The sequence below is a fragment of the Panthera uncia genome (genome assembly GCF_023721935.1).
Source record: "Panthera uncia isolate 11264 chromosome A3 unlocalized genomic scaffold, Puncia_PCG_1.0 HiC_scaffold_11, whole genome shotgun sequence".
Classification (NCBI taxonomy): Eukaryota; Metazoa; Chordata; class Mammalia; order Carnivora; family Felidae; genus Panthera; species Panthera uncia.
In genome coordinates, this window is record NW_026057578.1 from 14,250,241 (window position 1) to 14,275,334 (window position 25,094).

General features: G+C 43.8%; 1 protein-coding gene and 1 pseudogene across 1 annotated transcript; both read right to left on the reverse strand.

The window, feature by feature from the left end:
* Positions 1–12,248: 12,248 nt before the first annotated feature.
* Positions 12,249–13,038, reverse strand: LOC125936075 (28S ribosomal protein S15, mitochondrial-like; annotated as a pseudogene).
* Positions 13,039–20,392: 7,354 nt separating this feature from the next.
* LOC125936077 (ubiquitin-like protein FUBI) lies at positions 20,393–20,701 on the reverse strand. The gene has a single exon (XM_049649936.1). The coding sequence runs from the start codon at positions 20,699–20,701 to the stop codon at positions 20,393–20,395; it is 309 nt and encodes a 102-aa protein (XP_049505893.1).
* Between the last annotated feature and the right edge of the window lie 4,393 nt (positions 20,702–25,094).

The following is a 25,094-nucleotide window of genomic DNA, read 5'->3' on the forward strand; positions in this document are numbered from 1 at the left end:
TGATGCTAATACTGCTGGTCTGGGAGCCACGAAAGTTGTACGGGGGTGGTGAAGGCCAAGAGAGAGTTGGGACCTGGGCTGGAGATGCCAGTTATTTGAATTTACCCCCTCCAGCCAGGTTCCTATTTCCTTGGATCACACAGCTCTTGTGAGGAAAGAAGGTGGGGCCACCAGAAGCAGGACTCCCACCTGGGAGGGGAGATCCCCATCCTACCCGGATACAGCTCACCTCCGATGCGGGGCACAGATCCCAGGAACAAGCACGTTCTATCTTGACTTCCTCTGAGGCAATTCCTGATCCTTCCGCCCTGAATAGCATCACCACACCAGAGGTTGTCGAGAGCCGTCAATCGGTGAAGATGTGAGCCAACTTTCAAAAGAGAGAGGTCAGCTGAGCTGAGGGTGCTGGGCAAGAGGCAGGCTCCCTGGGATGAGGAAATCCTGTGGATGGTTGGTGAGGCTGTGGTCTGGGAGGAAGGCGGGGGAGACGCTCTCTCCACTCCTCCCGGAGACTCCTCCCCGCAATTTTTATTCTCCAGTCCCTCTTCTGGAATCTACACAGCCCACAGACCCCGGCCATCACCTCATCTGGAATTTAGAGATATGCTACCCACCCCTCATTCCTGCCTTTGTAGGAGTACAGAAAGGGGGTCTTCAGGGGTTCTATAATCCTGCCTCATTTTAGAAGTGAACAGTATTAACTCTGAGCGAGTCATTAGCATAGGGTTAAGTTCAAGGTTTCTGGAGACTACCAGGGTTCAAAGCGTGGCTCTACCATTTCCCTCAATTTCCTCATCTGTAAACTGGGAGTAATAATACTACCTACATTCTGCTTTATTTCAAGGAATAAATGAGGTAATATATGTGAAGGACTTAGAATAGTGCCTGTTACACAGGAAGCACTACCCAAGTATTTTCAGTATCATCAATATTATTATAATCTCAGTTCACATTATTTGTTAGTCCCAGCACCTAAAGGAGCATGGGGGCCCCCTGACTCCCAAGTCCCGTCCTGCCTACTGTGTCTCAGTTAAAGCAAAATTCGTTTCTTAACAAAAAATCCTTTGGAGGGGCACCTGGGTGGCTCAGTCAGTTGAGCGTCCAACTCTTGATTTAGGCTCAAGTCGTGAACTCACAGTTGTGGGATCCAGCCCCATGTCCCGCTGAGCATGGAACCTGCTTGGGATTCTCTCCCTCTCGGCCCCTCCCCACCCACGTGCATGCTCTCTCTTTCTCATTAAATAAATACACATTAAAAAAAATCCTTTGGAGACACTGAAACCAAAGGAGAATAAATCCCTTTTAGAAAAAATGGACTCCCTTGAAGCACACCTGTCCCTCTTGTCAGAGGTTCCTATTAATTCTTTAACTTGAAGGAGTTGAAAATACAAGTAGGAGAGTAAATGAGCAGATCTCTGTCAGGTTTCTGTTGTTTGCTGCGTCCTTTTTTACACTTCTTCTGGTGGAAATATTCAAGACATACGGAAGTAAAGAAAATAGTGTAATGACTGCCATATATTTGTCACAGCTTCAGCCATTATCAACATATGATCATTCTGTTTCATCTGTCCCTGCCCCAGTTGCACACATGTACGTGTTCTCCCTTCCACTTTCTGTGACCAGATTACTGTAAAGGAGGTCCCAGACAGCAAAGACTTCAGGATGTGCCATGTTTAATAATGGCCAGAGACACGGCTGTCATCCTTGCTAAGATTTGTTTAACCCGGTCTTTGTCTGGTTTCATATTTGTCTGTTATAAATCAAAGAAAGCTGTAAGAAACCAATGGTAAGAAACCAATAAGATAAAAATATTTACTCTCCCCGGTGACAAGTATGCTTCTCTTGGCTCCCCGCGGTTACACCAGGGTCACGAGAGTCCCCTCGGCACACCTGCCCCCTCTGAAGGGTCAGAGACTTTCTCCCACCACGTGGCTGTTTGCCAGCTACGACGTGTGGATTTCTAGGCAAGTGCTGTGAGGACTGTCAGGACCGACCGCTTTTCTCGTGATTTCTCTGCTGCTTCCGCTTCCTCCAGCTCTGCCCCCACACTTCTTGAAATTTTTCCTGGAGCAGGAGAAAATGAACACATCCCCGGTGAGTCGTTTACCTATTACTCAAAATTTTCAAAGAAATCTAAGAATTAATTTTACATGTTTAGTAACCGTGCTTTCTTTCTTTTTTAATGGGGATTTGAGAGACAGATCATGCGAGCGAGTTGGGGAGGGGCAGAGAGACAGGAGAGAGAGAATCCCAAGCAGGCTCCACACTGTCAGCACAGAGCCTGATGCAGGACTCGATCCTACAACCATGAGATCATGACCCGAGCCAAAATCAAGAGTTGGATGCTTAACCGACTGAGCCACCCAGGCGCCCCAATAATTATTGCAATTCTAGTATACGTTTTCTTGTTATTTTTGTGGTCCCAAGTTTGAAGATAAAGAGATGAAGTTATAATAGTTATAATGTTATCTACAATTCAGGGTGGCTTATAATATTCCAGTCACTGTTGGGGCATCAGGGTGGCTCAGTCAGTTGAGCGTCCAACTCTTGGTTTCAGCTCAGGTCATGATCTCACAGGTTCATAGGTTCAAGCCCCACATCGGGCTCTGCACTGACAGTGTGGAGCCTGCTTAGGTTTTTCTCTCTCTCCCTCTCTCTCTGCCCCTCCCAGGCTCACACATTCTCTCTTTCAGAATAAATAAATAAACATGAAAAAAAATTTAATAAAAAAAATATTCCAGTCTCTATTAAATTCCTTACCTGGCTTGGCTCTTGGAATTACAACAACAACGTTAAAAGGTAGGTACTTTTATTATGCCCTTTTTACTGAAAGTTTAAATAAAAGATTTAAGTGCCTGTAGCTGGTATGGTTCTAAGGATACATCATTAGAAATTTGGCCAGATAGGGGGCAGCTGGCTGACTCAGTTGGTGGAAGATGCACCTCTTGATCTCAGGGTCTTGAGTTCAAGCCCCACATTGGGTGTAGCGATTACTAAAAATAAATAAAAGGAATTTGGCTAGATAGATCAAGTTTATCCTAGAGCCCAAATCCACAAGCTTTCCACCCATTCCGGGGAGGAAGATACCATCTGTTTCCATCCCACCCTGTCCAAAAACTTGGAATGGGACATCTCTTAGGCGTGGCGTTGCCAGATAAGACACGGGGCATGTAAAGGGACACACTTATAATAAAGTAAAGTATGCATGGGATATACTTATACTAAAAATCTATTTGGTGTTTAACTGGGTGCCCTGTGTTTTTATTTACTAAATCTGGGAACGATACTTCGGTAGAAAGAGGGTGTGACGTACCCTTTGCTGACCCTTAGCTCTGACAGTCCTCGCCCATCCAGAGGACCAGTCAGTCTCTATTTTCAGTGGCTGATTTTATCACCATATTCCAGGTGGCCTGTTGCTGGACGGGACCAGCCTGCCTCAGTTTCTCCGTCAATCACTGTGGCTGTCCCTCTCCCAAAGTTTCAAGAATTCTTGGGCTTCACACCCACAATGTGTAGCCTTGTCCAAAGATGAAAATTTTGCCTACTTACACTTTATAGATATTTTTTAAAGTTTCTTTTGAGTATCTTTTTTTTTTTTTTTAATTTTTAACATGTATTTTTCAGAGAGAGAGACAGAGTGTGAGTGAGGGAGGCACAGAATCAGAAGCAGGCTCCAGGCTCTGAGCTGTCAGCACAGAGCCTGACGCGAGGCTCGAACCCATGAACCATGAGATCAAGACCCGAGCTGAAGTCGGTCGCTTAACCGACTGAGCCACCCGGGCGCCCCTCCTTTTGGGTAATCACCTGCCTCTTCCCTTGCACAGTCGGTAAGTCTCCCTCACTTCGCTGGCTTCATCAGGAAGCGGTTCTTCCTGCCTGTTCTTCTTCTGTCTGTTCACCACACTGTCCCAGTAGTTGTCTTCCTTCTCCGACTGCTGAGTCCTCATGGAAGGCTCTGGAGTGTTTTGCACAACGGCTGTGTGGTGATACGCCTGCTGAGTCTGAATATGCGAAAGTACCTTTATTCCGCCCTGTTACGTGAGTGACCGGCTACAGAACCGGGGTTCGGACTCCCTTCTCCTTCAGGGTGTTCTGGGAAAGCAGGGTCTCCCTTACCTCCCAGCGTCTGGACAGGCTGAGAAGTCGTGTGCAAGTTTGGTCCTCACGCCTGTGCAGGCGACCCGTTCTGTTTTCTCTTCTTGCAAGTTTTTCTTTCTTGGAGGGGTTTGAGCTCTTTCGCCAGGATGCCCACTTGCCGACCGGATGGTTCCTGCCCGTGAAGACCCGTGTGCACCCGGACACTTTCGGTGGTTTGGGGGTTATTTCCCTCCCTTCCTCCTCTTCATTCTCGCCACCCAGACCTCCTGCGAGGCTGTGGGTGCCTCTCCCCTGCGGTTCGTCTGGGCTCCTTTACTTTTCTGTCACCTTTTCCATTTTCCTGGGCTTTTGTTCTGTGCGTTGAAAGATCAGCTCATTTTTGTCACCCGTGCCATTTTGTTTTCCAGCCTTTAGAGAGTTTTAGGGTTGGCTTTTCCTCCCGCCAAGGGGACACCAAAATACTTACTATTTGGGGAGGCGCCTGGGTGGCTCAGTCGGTTAAGTAAGTGTCTGACTTTTGGTTTCGGCCCAGGTCATGATCCCATGGTTTCATGAGTTCGAGCCCTGTGTGGGGCTCTGTGCTGACCGTGCAGAGCCTACTTGGGATTCTCTCTCTCTCTCTCTCTCTCTCTCTCTCTTTCTCTCTCTCCTCCCCTGTTCATGCTGTCTCTGTCTAAATAAATAAATAAATAAATCTTTAAAAAAAAGATATATTCACTATCTGGGTCCCCCCCCCTTTTTTTTCCGCCCATAGTCCACTTTTCTCATTTTTTTAAAATTTAAATTCAAGTTAGTTAACATGTAGTGTAATAATAATTTCAGAAATAGAATTTAGTGATTCCTCACTTACATATAACACCCAGTGCTCATCCCAGCAAGTGGCCTCCTTAAAGCCCCTCATCCATTTAGCCCACCCCCCACCTCCGCTCCAGCAACCCTCAGTTTGTTCTCAGTATTTAAGAGTCTCTTATGGTTTGTCTCCCTCTCTGTTTTTATACAATTTTTGCTTCCCTTCTCCTATGTTCATCTGTTTTGTATCTTAAATTCCACCTATGAACGAAGTCATATGATGTTTGTCTCTCTGACTTATTTCACTTAGCATGATACCCTCTAGTTCCATCCACGTTGTTGCAAATGGCGAGATTTCATTCTTTTTGATTGCTGAGTAATATTCCATCATATATATACACGACTTCTTTATCCCTTCACCAGTCGGTGGACATTTGGGCTCTTTCCATACTCTGGCTATTGCCAATAGTGCTTCTGTAAACATTGGGGTGCATGTGCCCCTTCAAAACAGCACTCTTGTATCCTTAGGATAAATACCTAGTAGCAATCGCTGGGTCATAAGGTTGATCTATTTTTGCTTTTTGATGAACCTCCATACTGTTTTCCAGAGGGGCTGCACCAGTTTGCATCCCTGCTGGCAGTACAAAAGGGTTCCTCTTTCTTCCCATCCTCGCCAATGCCTATTGTTGCCTGGGTTGTTAATGTTAGCCATTCTGACAGGTGTGAGGTGGTATCTCATTGTGGTTTTGATTTGTCTTTCCCTGATGATGAGTGATGTTGAGCATTTTTTCATGTGTCAGCTGGCCATCTGGATGGATGTCTGCTTTGGAGAAGTGTCTATTCATGTCTTTTGCCCATTTCTTCACTGGATTATTTGTTTTTTGGTGTTGAGTTTGATAAGTTCTTTATAGATTTTGGATCCTAACCCTTTATCTGATATGTCGTTTGCAAATATCTTCTCCCATTCTGTCGGTTGCCTTTTAGTTTTGCTGATTGTTTCCTTCTCTGTGCAGAAGCTTTTTATTTTGATGAGGTCCCGGTAGTTCATTTTTGCTTTTGTTTCCCTTGCCTCCGGAGACATGTTGAGTAAGAAGTTGCTGGGGCTGAGGTCAAAGAGGTTTTTGCCTGCTTTCTTCTCTGTGATTTTGATGGCTTCCTGTCTCATGTTTAGGTCTTTCATCCATTTTGAGTTTATTTTTGTGTATGGTGTAAGAAAGTGGTCCAGGTTCATTTTTCTGCATGTTTCTATCCAGTTTTCCCAGCACCATTTGCTGAAGAGACCGTCTTTATTCCATTGGATATTCTTTCCTTCTTTGTCAAAGATTAGTTGGCCATACGTTTGTGGGTCCATTTCTGGGTTCTCTATTCTGTTCCATTGATCTGAGTGTCTGTTTTGTGCCAATACCATACTGTCTTGATGATTACAGCTTTGTAATACAGCTTGAAGTCCGGGATTGTGATGCCTCCCACTTTGGTTTTCTTTTCCAAGATTCCTTTGGCTATTCGGGCTCTTTTCTGGTTCCATACAAAGTTTAGGATTGTTTGTTCTAGCTCTGTGAAGAATGCTGCTGTTATTTTGATGGGATTGCATTGAATATGTAGATGGCTTTGGGCAGTATCGACATTTTAACAATATTTGTTCTTCCTATCCATGAGCATGGAATGTTTTTTCCGCCTTTTTGGGCCTTCTTCAATTTCTTTCATAAGCTTTCTATCATTTTCAGTGTATAGATTTTTTCACCTGTTTGGTTAGGTTTATTCCTAGGTATTCCTTGATTTCTCTTTCTGCTGCTCGATTATTGGTGTATAGAAATGCAAGCAATCGACTTTTCTCATTTTATGGAAGTAAGACTCTTACATCAATCTAGGGACACCAATTTGAAGTCTTAAAAATATTTGTCTTCAATATCTAAATTGATTTTGTTTCCCTACGCTTCAATCTATTCATCTTGGTGCTTATTTTTTAAGATGTTGGTTTCTATTTACAGAAAATAAATAATTTGTTAAGCAGTTTTACTTGCGAATGCTTATTTTTCCGATAGTTGTTTTTACTCCAGCATCTGGGCCCTTTTTAGTTTTCTGTGTAAATGGAAAGGCAAAAACCTCATTAGATCCAGGCAGCTGATGTGTGTTCACTCGGCAACACAGGAGTCTGTGTCTTTGGCGAGCTTTTCCCTTGAATGAAAGGGCGGACTTGGGGGCCTTTCATGTGGATTGTTGGGAGATGTGTACAGACAGGCCTCTCTGTAGGCTCAATAGAGGGGGACGGAGCTCGAGGGGACCCTCCCTTCCCCCGCCAAAGCCGGCAGTGCCTTACCTGATGGCAGAGCACGTTGGTCTGTTTCCCTAGAGTTGCCTTAAAAGAAAAGCTGTGGCCAGTTCAGGGCCCTCCGCATAGTACTCGCTTCCCTCTTGGGTTGCAAAGTTCACGCAGACTCCTGGAGGTGGTTCTCCTACATTTTACAGGAAACACAATCCTGAGCGTCAACCCTTAGGCAACCCCTCAGGGTGTAAGAACAACCCAGAAGTGTGGCTGTCTTTTCTCATATCCCCGACTCACTCTCCTGGTTCTTCAGCCCGGAGCCCATGTCCTGCTGTGGCCGGTTCTGAGTTGGGAGATCCCGCCTGGCTCTGGACAGAACCCAAGACTCTTGCACATTCCGTGTTTGTATTAGGGGGTTGAGCACACCGCCTCCAGTACGTGCCTCCTACTCTGTATCTTACAGAAGCCAGTCAGAATTTGTCACTTGCCGACAGCCCCCTTCCCCGTACTCCTCTGCCCTGATAACGTATTGGTGTTTTTATGTCTCTCCCTGCTATGGTCTTGGAGGCAGAAGAGAGAAATCTGGAGATGAATCCAGCCCATCTTGTGGTGTTGAAAGCATCACTTATTCTTGAAATTGTCACCGCCGGTGGCTTCATTCATTTGATGGCTGTTTAGTGAGCACCACTGTGGACCTCCTCTGCTCTCGATGCTGCAGATACTGGGCACCTGGGGGGCTCAGTTGGTGAAGCGTCTGACTCTTGATTTCTTTGGCTCGGGTCATGATCTCACGTTTTGTGGGTTCGAGCCCCGCGTCGGGCTCCATGCTGGCAGTGCGGAGCCCACTTCAACTGCCAGCCCGACCTCTCCACCCGCATGTGTCACAGACGCCTTACACAGAACATGTCCAAGATCCACCCCGCTCTCTGTCTCTCTCCTGAGTGGTTAGTTTCGTATACGCCACCAGCATCGACCCAGCTGCTCTTGGATATAACCTCGGAGTAAGTAGTGTTCCATTTCCCTGCTTTCCCTAACCCATCGCTGATCAATTCCATTTGGAATCTGCTGTACTTTTTTTTATTATTAATTTTTTTTCACTTTTATTTATTTCTGAGAGACAGAGACCGAGCATGAGTGGGGGAGGGGCAGAGAGAGAGGGAGGCACAGAAGGAGAAGCAGGCTCCAGGCTCCACGCTGTCAGCACAGAGCCCCACGTGGGGCTCAAACTCACGCGCGGTGAGATCATAACCTGAGCTGAAGTTGGACACTTAACAGACTGAGCCACCCAGGTGCCCCTCCACTGCGCCTTTTTTTTTTTTAACAGCTTTTTTTTCATTTTTCTAATCTTTATTTTTGAGAGAGAGAGACAGAGTGCCAGTGGGGGAGGGGCAGAGCGGGAGGGAGACACAGAATCCAAAGCAGGCTCCAGGCTCTGAGTAGTCAGCACAGCACAGAGCCTGACGTAGGGCTTGAACCCCACGAACTTCGAGTTCGTGACCTGCGCCGAAGCTAGACACTTAACCTGCTGAGCCACCCAGGCACCCCAGAATCTGCTGCACTTGTAAATGCCCCTGTTACTACATTAAAATCTTCTCTTATACTAGTTATTACTTGGCTCTCTGACTTCCCTTTAAAATAAGCTTTCTCAACCTCAACGCTATCGGTATTTGGGGCCAGATAATCCTTTGTTGTAGAGGCTGTCCTGGGCATCACAGAACACTCCACAGCATCCCTGGACTCCCCCCCACTATATACCAGAAGCACCTTTTCCTCAGCTGGGACAACGACAAGTGTCTCCAGACATTGCCAGGTGCCCCCCAGCAGGCAAAATCATGTCGGTTGCGAAACCGCGCTTTCACACACTCCCCCGCTCTGCTCCTAGGGCGTTGCTTTCCAAATATGAATCTGGTCATGTTACTTACGTATATATCCCCATTGTCCACGGAAGTCATCTCCAAAGCCAGGTGTCCACCCCGGAAAACTGCATGAGACAATCAAGTAGTGTATGGTATGCAAAGAAAGTATTAGACTACCCTTTTGTGTGTCTTTTGTGTCCACAAAAATTAAGAAAGGAAGCTTTCCCTTTGGTGGGTAGCCGGAGAGTCGTAGAGGTACATCATTTACAAGTTAATGCACCGAGGGAGGCTTAGGAACTCTTACTGACGGGGTTGATAAATACCTGGAAGCCAGTGGTCTCCAGGAGAAAGTCCAAAATTTCTCTGTGTCTGACCACTAAGTACCTCTACTGCTCTGAGTCTCGTCAGAGCCCCCAGCCTTATCCTGTCCCACTGCACTGCCTACAGCTCTCTTAATTTAATGTGTTTTTAACGTTTCTACACCTTTGCTTAGCTGTTGCCCATATTCACACGAAACTCACATTGATCGGTGTGCAATCAAATATTGATCTCCTTGATGAACATAACCTGAGAAAACAAGGAGATTGAACACCCCTCCCTTTGTGATTTCACTCCACCTTATATACACATTTTTTCACGGCCCCCCATAATTTATTATTGTGCATGTAGGTGTTTTGTAGAAAGTCTCCTCGATGGTCTATAAACACCTTAAAAAAGGGACCAGTGTCTCCTTTGCCTTACCATCCTCTACAACTAGAACAGTTCTAGGCATATAAAGGGACTCCCATTTTTATCATTTTATGAATTAATAAGTAAATGGAGAGACAGAGTATTTCTATTATGATGTCTTTTCTCTCACAAAATATAACATGAAGGAAGGTTAATGGCTGACATCCTTTGTAATGTTTTCTGGTAAATTCTTAACATTGAACGCAGTAGGGATTCATTCCCACACGTATTTCCCACATTGTCTGGTCTTCAGCACTTCACAGAGAGCAGGATTTGTCTGTTACAGGGATCAATGTTGTTCGAGGATGTATCTGTGGACTTCACCTGGAAGGAGTGGCGGCTGCTGGACCCGGCCCAGAGGCTCCTGTGCAGGGATGTGATGCTGGAGAACTACGGGCACCTGGTGTCCCTGGGTAAGCACAGCTCCCCGCTCAGCTACCAACAGCATCCATTTCCTATCTTAGGAACCAAATGATTGTAGGACGTAGCGAGTATCAGACTTGAGATTTGGGATTTAAAGACCCTTTTCGGGACTTGAAAGTATGTTGTATCCTCGCCTCCCTGGTGCAGGGGTCTCCTTTGATGAAGGCTCTGTCATTGTACAGCTTCTGAAGCTTCTCTCTTCTGATTCTTCAAAGGGCCTGAACCTTAAGCAACTTCGCCAAGCCCCATGTCATTTCCCACAACAGGGCGCTGTGTCACCAGACCTGAGCTGACATTCAAGTTGGAGCAAGGAGAAGGGCCATGGGTACCAAGGAGGGAACTCCCAAGTCAGAGCCCCCCGGGTGAGTTAACGAAGGTAGACAGAAGGCAGCTGGTGGACAGCAAGCAGTCAGTGGGACCAGAGCGGGGTCAGAAGAAAGTCTCAGCTGATGTCAGAGAGTCAGCAGGAGCAAAGCTTTCTGGTCCTCATAAGACTGACTTGTACTCCGAGTGAGACATTAGAGAGGGGGTCAAGGACTGCACCTGTAAGCACTACGTTTGGAGGTCAGGAAGGCACGCGGCTCTAGCAAGGGAGACTGAGAAGCACCCAGTATGGAGGGAAGAGAACCAGAAGACAGTGGTGTCCCAGACATGAACAAAGGGTTTTCAGAAGGAAGGAGTGAGTTCCAGCATTGCAGGTGGATGCGTGAAGTCAGAATTGCCTCCTCTTTTCCTGCAAGTTATTCAAAGGCCACAAGGAAAATAAGAGCAACATGTCAGCCCCATTTTCGTTAGTGGTTGGAGGCGGCTGAAATGCCAAACTGAAAGCAATGGAAATCGGGCTTGGTCACGGAAGTAGAAGTAGAAAAGAACACGATACAAACCAGCCGTGGAAAATAGTGTCAAAACACATTGTACAGATAGTACTTACTGGCAAACCTTGCCGTAAATGGAACTTGAAGCGATGAGATTCTTATTTAAAAAAGCAATTGGATGGTAGCATTGCCCTGAAGGATGTATAGGTTCTGAGTAGAGCGAAGGATAGACTGTGTGCTACCCGAGTAAGAACACGAGAGTGGATTTGTATCTAGACATTTCCAGTTCACAGAATTAAATGCCCTGGTCCGATATGATCTGACAGGACTGGGCTGGTCACTCAAAATCGTATTGTGATTTTGGGTATAAGAACCTAGCGTAAACTCTAGGTATAAAAATCCAATATCAAATTTTCCTTGCTCACGTATTGGCTTGTATTTGTTTTGTCTGATATGGAAAAGTCATATATTTTTAGGCATACCGTGGATTTTATTGCATAAAATGATAATAGCAGAGGATGATAATAATCACCCATAGCTAAAAAAGATTTTTAAGACAAAGATTAATAAAGGTCCTTGGACCGAGTTGGATAGCCAGCTGCTTGAGTTTTCACAGAAAAGAGAAATCGGAGAGGAAGAAAACATGATATAAAGGTGGAATCAAAAATTAGTATTGTGACAGGACACAATGGGTTGGCAGAGTAAATCAGCAGATCGAAAGAGGGAAAAGTAGAGGTGTCAGTCAGGACAGATAACTGGTGACCAATTCTGACAGAATCAAATGAAGCCCCACCAACCAGAATGCTGAGGTGAATGGCTGGTTCTCGCCTATATTTTAACACTCTCTTTGGACGTTGTTTCACCATATCACAGCTCTGTGAAGAGATGGGGATGAACTATAAGACTGACCTTTAGACCCAAGGAACTTAGTAATTTCATAGGTTTAATTGGGAGTTGGTGTACAGAATGGGAAAGAGGAGGAAGAGATTGGGAACATGGAGAATGGAGTAAGGATTCCGCTGCAGGTGTTAAAATATGGGCGCGGGGAGGATATGGCTCTAGTCTCTGACCTGCTGTAAACCTGATCTGGGCTCTGGTACTTCCTTCTTACCCGCCCCCCCCCCCAGTCTCCCTTGTCTCCCTCCTCACTGTCCCTTGTCTTTGCCCATCCTCTGAATATCCTCCCTCCTTGTTTTCCTGAGCATCCTTTTTGCTCAGTTCACCATTCCTTATGTCTTATTTCAAGCCCTCTAGCCATTCTCTTTGACAGAACTCTAATATGATTTATTGGTTTTCTTTGATTGCCTCTGGTCCGGCTTTGGAAGGGCTTTCTGGGCTCTTCTGGCCTTCCGGGCTGCCACTGCTGCAGATTTTAAGGCCCTTTTTTGCTTCTTCAGCCTTTGTACTTCCCGGAAAACCCGAATGCACAGGGCCTTCTTGGTCTCCCAGCGGTGGTGGGCTTTCCAGTGGAACGGAGGGGGAAAGGTGTACTCCGTCCCCAGGTCCTTGCATACCTTCTCAAAGGCACATGGTTGGTCTTATGGAGGTTGGTCTTGTATCTTGCTCCTCTGGTGGATGCTCATCAGCAGACAGTGCTTGTGCGTCTCGTCCTTTCGGTGGCTCCGCGTGTGCGCTTCGTAATTGCAGATCTTGACGGTCAAGGCGACAATTCAAGCCTCCAGGAAGCTGCTACTCTTAGGGTTTGCCACAATCTTCTTCATCAACTGATCTTGCTTGACTTTTAGTTTCTCCTTCTGGTTGGCCATTTCCAAAGACAAGAGTCTTCTTACAACGTCATCAAACTTCTCAATTCCAGGAATGTTCTGGTAGTCTTTGAGCTGTTGTGGAAGGGGGTGGGTGGGTCATCTTCTTGGCTGGGCTGGACTGGTTTCTGGGTGGCATATCCACAAGCAGCCAGGAGGGTGACACCCCCAGGAGGGGAGGGAAGGCCCCACTGGTGGCGGGGAGGCCTGGTGCGCGCACTGCCCGGCAGCCCACAGACTGGAGCCTGGGCCGCTGCCTGGGTCTGAAGCGACCTCAGCGCGCTCCATGCCGTTCTCAGCATGCTGACCTGTGACCCCGAGGGGCCAGCGCCACAGCCACCTTCCCTTTTGCGGCACAGATTGTGTTACAAGGATGTCGCCATGCTGGCTCAGCCTCTCTGTCCATTCTGACAGCATATTCGTAACAAACCAAAGTCACTTGTATTAATTTTCAGCTTTCTCTCCTCTTTCTACTTTTCCTACCGCAATGTGTTTTTGTCTTTGTTATCATGCTACCAAACCAAAAGAGGAGAATAAATATTTGCTCAGGACTTCTTTCATCCCAGAAGACTATGTCTAAAAACTTAAGAATCAACTCTACATAGTCCACTTGCGCACATGCCGTATCTCAAGAAATGTGTGAAGATTTATAATGTGTATCAATTTTTCATATTTCTAGAACACCAGAAAGCCAATAACATGAAAGAAAGAAGCCAAGAAAAGGTAGATAAATACTTGAGGCAAGCTTTATTCTTCAACAGCAGAATATTGACTATGGAGAGAGGAAAGATGTTGAGAAAAGCATTTAATATGGCCACAAATCCAGTGCCCTCAAGAAAAATATCCCATAAATGTGACTCCTCTGGAACAAGCTTGAAAAGTGTTTCAGGATTAATTATTATTAATAGAAACCAGATAAGAAAAAAGCCTAATGATCTCAATGGATGTGGATTCCTTGATATGGTACATGAGAAGACTCACCCAGGGAACAAGCCCTGTGAAAATGATCAAAAGAAATCCCACAGACATAATGAGGAGTTTATACAACATCAGAAGAATTCTGTTTTGAAGAAGATTCTTGAATATAATAATTGTGGGAAAGCCTTTCACAAAAAGACTGCCTTTGTTACATGTAAGAGAGCTCACAAAGGAGAGAAATCCTCTGAAGGTAATGAATGCAGACAAGCCATCACCCAAAAGTTAAAGCTCAGTGCTCATCCAAGAACCCTTAGGGAAAGGAAATCGCATGAATCCAATAAAAACAGGAAATCTTCATTCATGAAGTCAAAATATGCACATCAGAGAGCTCACCTAGGGGAGAAATACTATGATTGTAATAAACTAGAGAAATCCTTTAGCAGGAAGTCCAACCCAACTCAACATCAGAGAGGGTATGGAGGAGGAAAACCCAAGGAGTATAATGAAAGTGAGGAAACCTTGTGGAAGTCATACCACATTCAAAGTGAGAGAACTCTTGGAAAGAAAGTCTATGACAGTGATAAATGTGGGAAATCCTTCCACGCAAAGCCATGCCTCACTCAACATCAGAGAACTCATACAACAGAAAAACTTAGTGAGGGTAATGATAGTGAGAGCACTGTAAAGAAGGAGTCACACCTCCCTCTAAATCAGAGAATTAACACAAGAGAGAACAGCTTTAAAGGTAAAAAATGTGAGAAGTCCTCCTGTGAGAAGCCAAAACTCACTCAACATCAGAGCGCTCACAAGGGAAAGAAAGCCTATGACTGTAATAGATGTAGGAAAAGCTTTCGTAAGAAAACAGACCTTGCTCAACCTCAGAGCACACACACAGGAAAAAAGCCCTTTGAGTGTAATGAGTGTGGGATGTCCTTCTTTGTGAAGTCCAACCTCACTGAACATCAGAGAACTCACAAAGGAGAGAAGCCTTATGAATGTAATGAATGTGGAAAGTCCTTCTGCCAGAAGTCAGCCCTCACAGTGCATCAGAGAACTCACACAGGAGAGAAACCATACAAATGTAATGAATGTGGGAAAACCTTCCGTGTGAAATCAAACCTTACTCAGCATCAAAGGACCCACACAGGAGAGAAACCCTACAAATGCCCTGAATGTGGGAAAGCCTTCCATGAAAAATCAGCCCTCGCGAAACATCAGAGAATTCACACGGGGGATAAAACCCTATGAATGTAATGAATGTAGGAAAACCTTCGGCCAGAGGTCAGCCCTCACCGAACGTCAGAGAAAAACACACAAGAAGAAAACTCCCATCAGCGCTGCCTGCGTGCAGAAGCCTGTGTCTACAAGTCAGACTCGTTGAACGTCAGCAAAATCACAGGGCTGAGAAGCTAAGATGTCAACACGTGTAGGAAAGTCTTTATCAGTCAGTTATAGCTTATTGGAACTAGAGGATTCATATGGGAGTGAGACCTCATGAATGCTTTGAACATGTGAAATCTTTCGACAAATATTCAAGGATTTTGAGGGGAAATGTATCAGTTTAAGGAATATGGATAAAAATGTTCTTGCGGAAATATTAACCAGAAGTCCTATTTCAGATGTGATACCAAACTTATTATAGAAAAGAGAACAGAAGATATTCTGTTAACAGATTGTGAAGCGTGGAGCTTTTCTAAAAGCATAAATAATTTAAGTCATTGATGCAACAGCCTGAAATGTATGTGTGAAGACTGAGGCATTTTGGACTATAAGCATATAGTACATGAGTGTGCCATATGACATGAATCACGTGTATGGTCGATCTGTGTGCAGGAACCCACCGCTGTTTCCGAATCTCAACAGTACAGCACATAGAGACTAAGTGGAAATGGAGCCATCCCCTAACCTGTGACCCAACAATTCCACTTCTAGAGACGTACCCGAAAACAATAGTTCTCAACTGCGCCTCCCAAAGGGGTATTTGGAAACACTGGGATGGTTCGGCTGTCACTGTGACAGGGTGCTACAGGCAGTTAGCGTGTGGGAGGGCCGCAGATCCCAAACGTCCTACAATGTGTCAGGAAAAGGACAGGAAGAAGAGGTTCATCCACGAAGACGTGGCTCCATCACAGAACAACGCTGCCCTGGAGAAACTCTTGCACAGCTGCAGCCACAGACGTGTACAAGAATGTTCACCGCAGCACTGCAATAATTTTTTTAATAACAGTTTTTAAAAAAATGGAAAGTAAAAAATGCCCGTTAGTGACAGACTAGATAAATAGATGTTGGTGATGGTCATACCATGGAGATAATATATAACAATGAAAATGAATTAATGAGTTAGACACCTCGAGATTATTATACCTTAAAGCAATAATGTTGAATGGGAAAATATATAGATAGCTATCATGTTACTGCATTTCAAAAACAAAGTTCAAAACACAAAGAATTCATGGGTGCCTGGATGGCTCAGTCAGTTGAGTGTCTGAGTTCAGCTCAGGTCATGATCTCACGGTTTGTGGGTTTGAGCCCCGCATCGGGCTCTGTGCTGACAGCTCGGAGCCTGGAGCCTGCTTCGGATTCTGTGTCTCCCTCTCTCTCTGCCCCTCCCCTGCTCATGCTCTGTTTCTCTCTTTCTCAAAAATAAACATTAAAATTTTTTAAAAAAAGAATGCAGGAGTACATTGGGAATATAGATAGATAGATCTTTGTGTAAATATACACATAGAAATATATATGTGAGCCATAAAACTACAAAGGAAAGAAAGTGGATGATTAACAAAATCTAGGATAGCTATTACACTTGTGGAGGAAAAAGGGACTTACGTTTACAGAGAGAGAAAGCTTCGTGTTTCTTAAAGGGGTCATGAGTATACAGGTGTTGCTTTTAATATGCTGTATCATATCTATGCATACATAACTATTTCTGTTTATAGACTTTGATTTTCAAGAAACAGGCTTCAAGATCATTGCCTTAGAATGTTAACAAAAGTGGTGTTTTGGCTTAAGGATCATAGTTAAGATATTTTTCATTCATCTATTTTTCTATATCCAAAATTTCCATAATGACTTTTTCTTTAAAAAAAAAAATGTTTACTTATTTATTTTGAGAGAGAGAACAGGGAAGGGGTAGAGACAGAGAGAGAGACAGAGAATCTCAAACAGGCTCTGCACTGTCAGCGCGGATCCCAATACAGGCCTCAAACTCATGAACCGTGAGATTGTGACCTAAGCCGAAGTCAGACATTTAACCAACTGAGCCACTCAGGCGCCCCGATCCAAATATGCTCTTAACCTTTAAGTTCTTCAGCGTCTCATCAAAAATGATCTCATAGGGAAGTGGCCATTAATATGTATATATATTCAGGTTATGCTGCTTTTCTGTCTTAAACTAATGTTTTGCTTTTTAAACTAATGTTTTTAACCCTCCGTAACGTGAGGATCCACAGGAAGCTCTGGAAAGAGCAAAGAAAGGAATGGGCTTTCAAACATGTGTGTCTTTTTGACTGATGGCGCTCCCTTGGTTGTCCTTTCTAGTAAGAAACTTTTTGAGATGCGTGTTTTGACTTCATTTGGAATGACGGACAGGGCCCTGAGGGTGGGCACCTTGACTTCTAATCTTGGCATGGCCTCCAGCCCAATCTTATTAATCTTTAAAACAAAGAGCAGATTGAGACAACTTTATTGTCTTCGTCTGTTTGGGCTGCTATAATAATACCACAGACTAAGGGTCTAATAAAGAACAGAAATTTATTTCTCCTAGTGCTGGTGGCTGGGAAGTCAGACCATGGCAGGGTCTGCTGAGGGCTCACTTCCTGGTGCACTGTCGCTTCACATGGTGGGAGGGGTGAGAGAGCTCTGTAGGGTCTAAGGGCAGTAATCCCATTAAAAGAGCTCCACCTCATGACCTAAGCACTTCTCAAAGCCTCCACCTCCTAACACCATCACAGCTGGGCGGTTAGAATTTCAATATATGAATTTTGGAGGGATACAAACAGGCCATGGGAGCTATTATGTGCTTCCGGTATTGTCATTCTGAACTTTGCATGTCAATGTACAGAGCAATCTGCACATCCTTAGAGGCCAAAGGCGATGATCTGGAAAGAAGGAGTGGAGAATGAAGAAAGCATGGAATGTGCATGTCCTCAGCTGAGCCCGATGACGCCCTCCTACCTAGATTGTACCCTTGCAGACACCCAGTAATAATCTTTTTCTGGTAGAATCTTTTCCTGCCAGTCCCCCAGTTCAGTTCACTTCCTTTTTTTTTATGTTTATTTATTTATTTTTGAGAGAGAGAGTGAGAGCACACACAGGAGGGGCAGAGAGAGAGGGAGGCAGCAAATCCCAAGCAGACTCTGCACTGTCAGTGCAGAGCCTGATGTGGGGCTTGAACTCACAAACTGCAAGATCATGACCTGCGCTGAAATCAAGAGTCGGAGGCTTAAACGACTGAGCCACCCAGGCGCCCCTCAGTTCACCTCTCTGGAAGTTGCCCCAAGCCTTCCATTGTCACTCAGTCCTGACAGTCTCTGCAGGGGGTAACACTGCAAATTTGGCATGCTCAGAATAGGAAGACCAAGAATTATATCGGACCTGGCTTCCTGTCTGAGGCCCTCCTGCCTCTTCCCAGAGCCTTGGTAAGAAGTCTCATTTCAGTGTGGGTCCCCTTACTAGAATTATTCCTTGAGCCTCCTAACACACAAGAGCTGGTGTATTTACAGGGAGTCAGCATCTGGGCCCCAAGCACAAATTCACTTCAAATGGAACCTCCACTCCTGGGACCAGTATCTATCTCTGATGGCACCCGCTGGAATCCCAAACCTGGCTTCTGGTAAACTCAAAACAGGGCCACTAAGAGACCTAGCAGTCTAGAGAGTCCAGGAGCCATCCTGAAGCTCCAGACGTTCAATTTGGCCTCAAACTCTGAAGAAACACCAAGAAATTCAAGGACTAGAAGGCAGGAGTCAATTTTAATTCAACGTGTGTTTCCTGGAGTCACTTGAGGGCATTTTTATTGGGCTGAGTGCTCTGAAGAATTCAAAGATGATCGAAGTCCAAGTCTGGGTTTTAAGCAGTGTGGTATATTGGGAAAACGTGAAATTTGAAGTAAAGTTGTCCTAGGATTTGATCCCAGAACTTCCACTAGATTGGAGGACTTATTTCACTTCTCTGCGCATCAATTTATTTGTTAAAATTAGAACAGCAACACCAGCTGTATTGTAGAGTTCGTGGAGCTGCTTAATTAAAAGAACCTAGCAAAGTGCCCGTAGTGAGTGGTGATGGTGGTGGTAATGTATTTTAATAGGATTTTGTTATGCAACAAGCAATGAAGCAAGTATGTATACGCCATTTTGCGTTTAATCTTTAAAACAGGCTTATGGGCGGGGGTGGGGGGCGCCTGGGTGGCTCAGTCGGTTGAGCATCTGACTTCAGCCCATGTTATGATCTCGCAGTCTGTGAATCCAAGCCCCGCGTCGGGCTCTGTGCTGACAGCTCAGAGCCTGGAGCCTGCTTCAGATTCCGTGTCTCCCTCTCTCTGCCCCTGCCCCACTTTCACTCTCTCTGTGTCGCTCAAAAATAAACATTAAAAATTATTTTAAGATAAATAAAACAAAACAGGCTTATGAAGTAAGTTCTCTTTCCGAGACTATTTTAGAGACGAGGAAAACAAGCGTTATAAATGTCGCTTAAAATTACTGGTATTATAGGGAAGCCAAGACCCTGGAGTTGAACCCAGGTCTCTTTGGCTCCAGTATTATTGCCTTTTTTTATATGAATTTGCACTATTGTTGCTTTTTTCAGATCAGCACATAATATTCATTCTCTTCCTTGATGCTCTCAAGAAACTTTTTTTTTAATGTTTATTTTTGAGAGAGAGAGAGAGAGAGAGAGAGAGAGAGAGACAGAGCATAAGCAGGGGAGTGGCAGAGAGAGAGACACAGAATCTGAAGCAGGCTCCAGGCTCTGAGCCATCAGCACAGAGCCTGACATGGGGCTCGAACTCATGAACTGTGAGATCATGACCTGAGCTGCAGCTGGACACTTAACCAACTGAGCCACCCAGGCACCTCTCAAGGAAATTACTTCTTAGAGTACCAGCCTGTATGTTGGCTAGGCCACACTCGCAAAAGCACAGTTTCCAGAATCTTCTTGTGCCCTTTGATTCATGTCCTGGGCTCCTACCCAGCACCCTGCTCAAGAGAAGAAACAAATGCAAACCTAGCCCATTCCACCCTTGCTCACTCTCTAACTCAAAAACACTATAGATAGATAAAAATAGAATTCTGAAAACTTCCCAGTAACACAAGAAGACAGGAAGAAGAAAATAGAGAAAAATGAAGAACAGTGATAATAGAAATAAACAAAAAAACAAATGGCAGACTTAAGCTCTAACTTGTCAATTATTACATTAAATATAAGTGGTCTAAACACCTCAACTAAAAGATTGACCATGCAAATTAAAAAACATGCCCCCACTATATACCGTCTACAGGAAACTCACCTGAAATAAAATTATATAGGCTAGTTAAAAGTAAAAGGATGGGAAAAGATATACCATACAAACATGCATTGAAAAAAAGTGGCTATATATATATATTTTTTTTTACTGGATTAAGTGGTTTTATTGGGGAAAGCCAAGATTACAACGAACTTAAGAGTTGGCATGGTGCCCTTCTTCTTGCCAAAGGTGGGCACAACATTGGCAAAGTAATGGTTGTACTACCTCTGCCTCTTGGCTCAGCCTGTCTTCTTTTTCTCCTGTTTGGCCACCTTGGGAGTCTGCCCTCTTACTTTCCCAGCACGGGCCAGGGAATGATGGATTTTACCTCCAAGCACGGAGCTGGCTACTTCCAGGGTGTTCAGAGCCTCCACTCCAAACTGACCTAGGGTAGCCTCATCCTCTAGGAGTGTGCCTGCCAGGAGCACAACTTGATCTTCTGGAGCGATGCCCTCCAGAGGGACTACATGAGCCTTGATCTGGGCAACAGTCTCCTCACCAGTCACCTCGAGGGTGTGTAGCTCCTGGGCACAGACAAAGAGCTGCATGTCAGCAACTGAACTGTGGCCACTGGAGCTGCAACCGAGAAGACAGAGTGGAGAAAGAGCCAAGAGTGGTTATATTAATATCAAATAAAGTTAAACATCTAAGAAAAAAGTTACCAGAGACACAAAGAGACATTACATGATAATAAAAGTAAACACAGCAATCCTAATGTGTATGTACCAAAACAACAATAACCAGATCTGCCAAATATGTAAAGCAGAAATGGATGGAACTAAAAGGAGAAATAAACAAATCCACAATTAAAAGTTGGAGACGCCAACACCCCATCTTAATAATTGATAGAAAGAGACAGAAAATTATCAAAGATATATAATTCAGAGGTGCCTGGCTGGCTCAGTCGGTTGAGTGTCCCGCTCTTAATTTTCGCTCAGGTCATGATCTCACGACTCGTGGGTTTGAGGCCCATGTAGGGCTCTGTGTTCACAGTGTGGAGTCTGCTTGGGATTCTCTCTCTCCCTCTCTCTTTACAACTCCCCACTCGTGCGCTCTCTCTCCTTCTCAAAATAAACATTTTTAAAAAAGATACAGAAGTTGGGGTGCCTGGGCAGCTCAGTCGGTTGAGCATCCAACTTTGGCTGAGGTCATGATCTTGCAGCTCGTGAGCGTGAGCCCCGTGTGGGGCTCCGTGCTGACAGCTCAGAGCCGGGAGCCTGCTTCGGATTCTGTGTCCCACTCTCTCTCTGCCCCAACCCACTCACATTCTGTCTCTGTCTCTCTCAAAAATAAATAAACATTAAAAAAATTTTTTTAAAGATACAGAATTTAATTAACACCGTCAAACAACAGGATCTACTTGACAGTGGACCATAATATAAACCTCAAATTTTTAAAATCATATAGGCTGTTTTCTCTGACCACAGTGAAATCAAATCGGTAGAAAAAATTTAACATGAACATCTCCTAACACTTGGTAACTAAGCAGCACACTTCTAAATAATCCACAAATCAAAGAGGAAGTCTCAAGAGAATTAATAGAAGTACATTGAACTAAAAGAAAATGAAAATACAATACACCAAAATATTTGGGATGTACTAAAAACATTTTAAAAGAAACATAGGGGGGCCTGGCTAGCTCAGTCGGAGGAGGAAGCGACTCTTGATCTCGGGAGTTGTGAGTTGGAGCCCCATGTTGGGTGCAGAGATTACTTAAATAAAACGTAAAAAAATAAAATAAAATAAAAGAGAGACATAATCTAAGATCACAATCCAAGAATCTGGAAAAAGAAGAACAAAATAAACCCAAAGCAAGCAAGGAAAGAAAAAATAGAAGATACCAATGACACTGAAATCAGAAAAATAATAGGAAAAAAAAGCAACAAAGGTAAGAGTTGGTTCTTTAAAAATGGATAAAATTGATGTCTGTAGAAAGATTGATACAGAAAAAGAGAGAAGACACAAGTTACCAGTATCAGTAATGAAATGTGATATCATGACAGACCCTACAGACATCAAACTAATAGAGCAATCAATCAACAGCTTTATACCCATAAATGTGACAACTTAACCCACTCTGAAAAAAAAGAAAAAAAAACCCTACAAACTACCACAACTCACGCAATATGAAATAGAATTAAAGAAATTGAATTTGTAATATAAAACCTCCCCAAAAGGGGGTGCCTGGGTGGCTCAGTTGTTTGAGCTTCTGACTCTTGGTTTCGGCTCAGAGGGTTGTCGAATGGAGCCCAGTGTCGAGGTGTGCACTAAGTGTGGAGTCTGCTTACGATTCTCTCCTCTCCCTCTGCCTCTCCCCAGCTCAAACTCACTCTTTCTCTAAAAATGAAGTGAAATGAAATGAAATGAAATATAAAAATTCCCCAAAAGGAAATCTCCAGGCCCAAATGATTTCACCAGAGAATCCTACCGTGTGTTTAAGGAAGAACTGACACCAATTCTATACACTTTATTCCAGAAAACCAAAGAAAAGAAAACACTTCCCAGTTTAGTTTGTGAAGCTAATATTCACTGATGCCAAAACCAAAAAATAAAAATATATACAATACAAAAAAATTACAGACCAATATTCCTTTGGCTATAAGCACACTAGTCCTTAACAAAATAATAGTAAATAGAATGATTCATTAATTATATAAAAAGACATGTGAATATATGAAAGAATTATATACCATGGGGTTTATTGCAAGGATGCAAGGCTGGTTTAATATTCAAAATCAATCAGTGTAATCCATTATCTTAATAAACTAAGAAAGAAAAATCACATTGTATTGACCAACGAAGGAAAATTATTTGACAAAAAGTATTTTAAATTCATGACAAAAACTCTCAGAAAAATAAGAATAGTTGGTAGCTTGGTAAAGAGCATCTAATAAAACCCACAGCCAATGTTGAGACTTAATAGTGAAAGACTGGATGCTTCCCTCCCAAGATCAGGAACAAGGCAAGGATATCTGCTTTCACCACCCTTATTCAACAGTGCTGGAAGTTCTAGCCTGTCTAATAAGGCAACAAAAGGAAATTTAAAACCACAGATCAGAAAAGAAGGAATTAAAACTGTCCTTATTTGCAGATGACATGATTGTCTAAGTAGAAGACCCAAGGAATCTTCCAGAAAAGAAAAGGAAAGGAAAAGAAACCCTCCTAGGACTAGTGAGTTCAGTAAGGTCACAGGATATAAGGTAAACATATGAAATTCAATACTCCAACAATGAACACATGGTCACCAAAATTTAAAATACAATACCATTTTAAATTGCTCCCCCCAAAAATATATGGTTAGGTGTAAATCTAACGAAACGTGTGGAACTTGCATGCTGAAAAGTACAAAATGCCAATCAAAGATGATCTAAACAAAAAAATGGATAAACATACCTTGTTCATGGATTGGAAAACTCAACCACAGTAAAGATGTCAATTCTCCCCATACTGATACATATGTTTAATGCAGTTGCTATTAAAATCCTAACAGGAGGGGTGCCTGGGTGGCCCAGTCAGTTAAGCGACCACCTCCGGCTCAGGTCATAATCTCTCAGTTCATGAGTTCAAGCCCCTGTGTCAGGTTCTGGGCTGACAGCTCAGAGCCTGGAGCGGATTCTGTGTCTCCCTCTCTCTCTGTCTCTCCCCTGCTTTTGCTTGGTGTGTGTGTCTCTCTCTCAAAAATAAATAAACATTTTTTTAATTAAAAAATCCTAACAGGTTTTTTTTGTAGATATGGGCAAGATTATTCTAAAGTATATATGGAAAGAGAAAGGAATGAGAAGAGCTAAAACAATTTTGAAAAAGAATAATAAAATGGAAGGCTGTCTACTGACAATTTATGATAAAGCTAGGATAATCAAGACTGTGTGATATCAGTGAACAGATAGACGCGTAGATCAATGGAACAAAATGGAGAACCCAGAAACAGACCCATACAAATATCCCCAATTGATTTTTTATAAACGTGCAAAAGCAATGAAGGAAGAGGAGACTTTTGACCAATTAGACATCTATAGATGAAGAAATGAACCTCGACTTCCAAAGGAGGAGAGTATGGGCTTTAGATTCAGGCAAACCTGACTTTTAATTCTAGTTTTGTTCCTTACCACTGAGTGATTATGACACATTAAACCTCACTAAACCTCGAACCCAAGCCTGGAGCTCATCAACGACATCTTACGGATACTGAAAAAATAGCAGGTGAATGAATGGGCTCCATTTAATTTACTGGGGGGTGTTCCCGGAATGGCCAGAAGAGGGCTCTAATCGCACACGAAAGACCATAACTTCCTGAAAGCTTGTCGGCCTTGCAAATCCCACCTTGGCATTTCAGGCACCCATTTTCATAAACCCACATTAATGCACAGTGCTGGGGAAACATTTTTCACAGCTATGTGTGTCACTATGTTTCTTTCAAAGAATCAAATCGATAATTGTAATTACACCTCCTTTTCCTTGCTTACTTTAATTATTTTCATACAGGAATAGGCATGCATACTCCACGGGAACAATATTGCCCCCAAGGGGGTGAAAATTAGTTCTTGGGTCCAACTCAAAATCTTAGATATTGTAATGGTTTGTGGCCTTCAAAGGACCCTAGTACATACACAGATATACAGTATATCTATGGTATTAAAATGTCATGGGGAAGGGGACAATTAGGGGAAAAAATATCTAAAAGGGCTTTTCGGGGCGGAGGGGAGCTGTAACTTAAAAATAAAGGTTGAGAAACACTGCAATAAGGAAAGATGAATCAAGAGAACGCCCCATCATTGGCCCACATCTGAAGTTAGGACAACCCAGGGGCGCCTGGGTGGCTGTTGGTTGAGCATACGACTCTTGATTTCAGCTCAGGTCATGATCTCATGGTTCATGGGTTCAAGCCCTATGTCTGGCTCAGCACTGGCAGCCCAAAGCCTGCTTGGAATTCTCCCTCTCTCC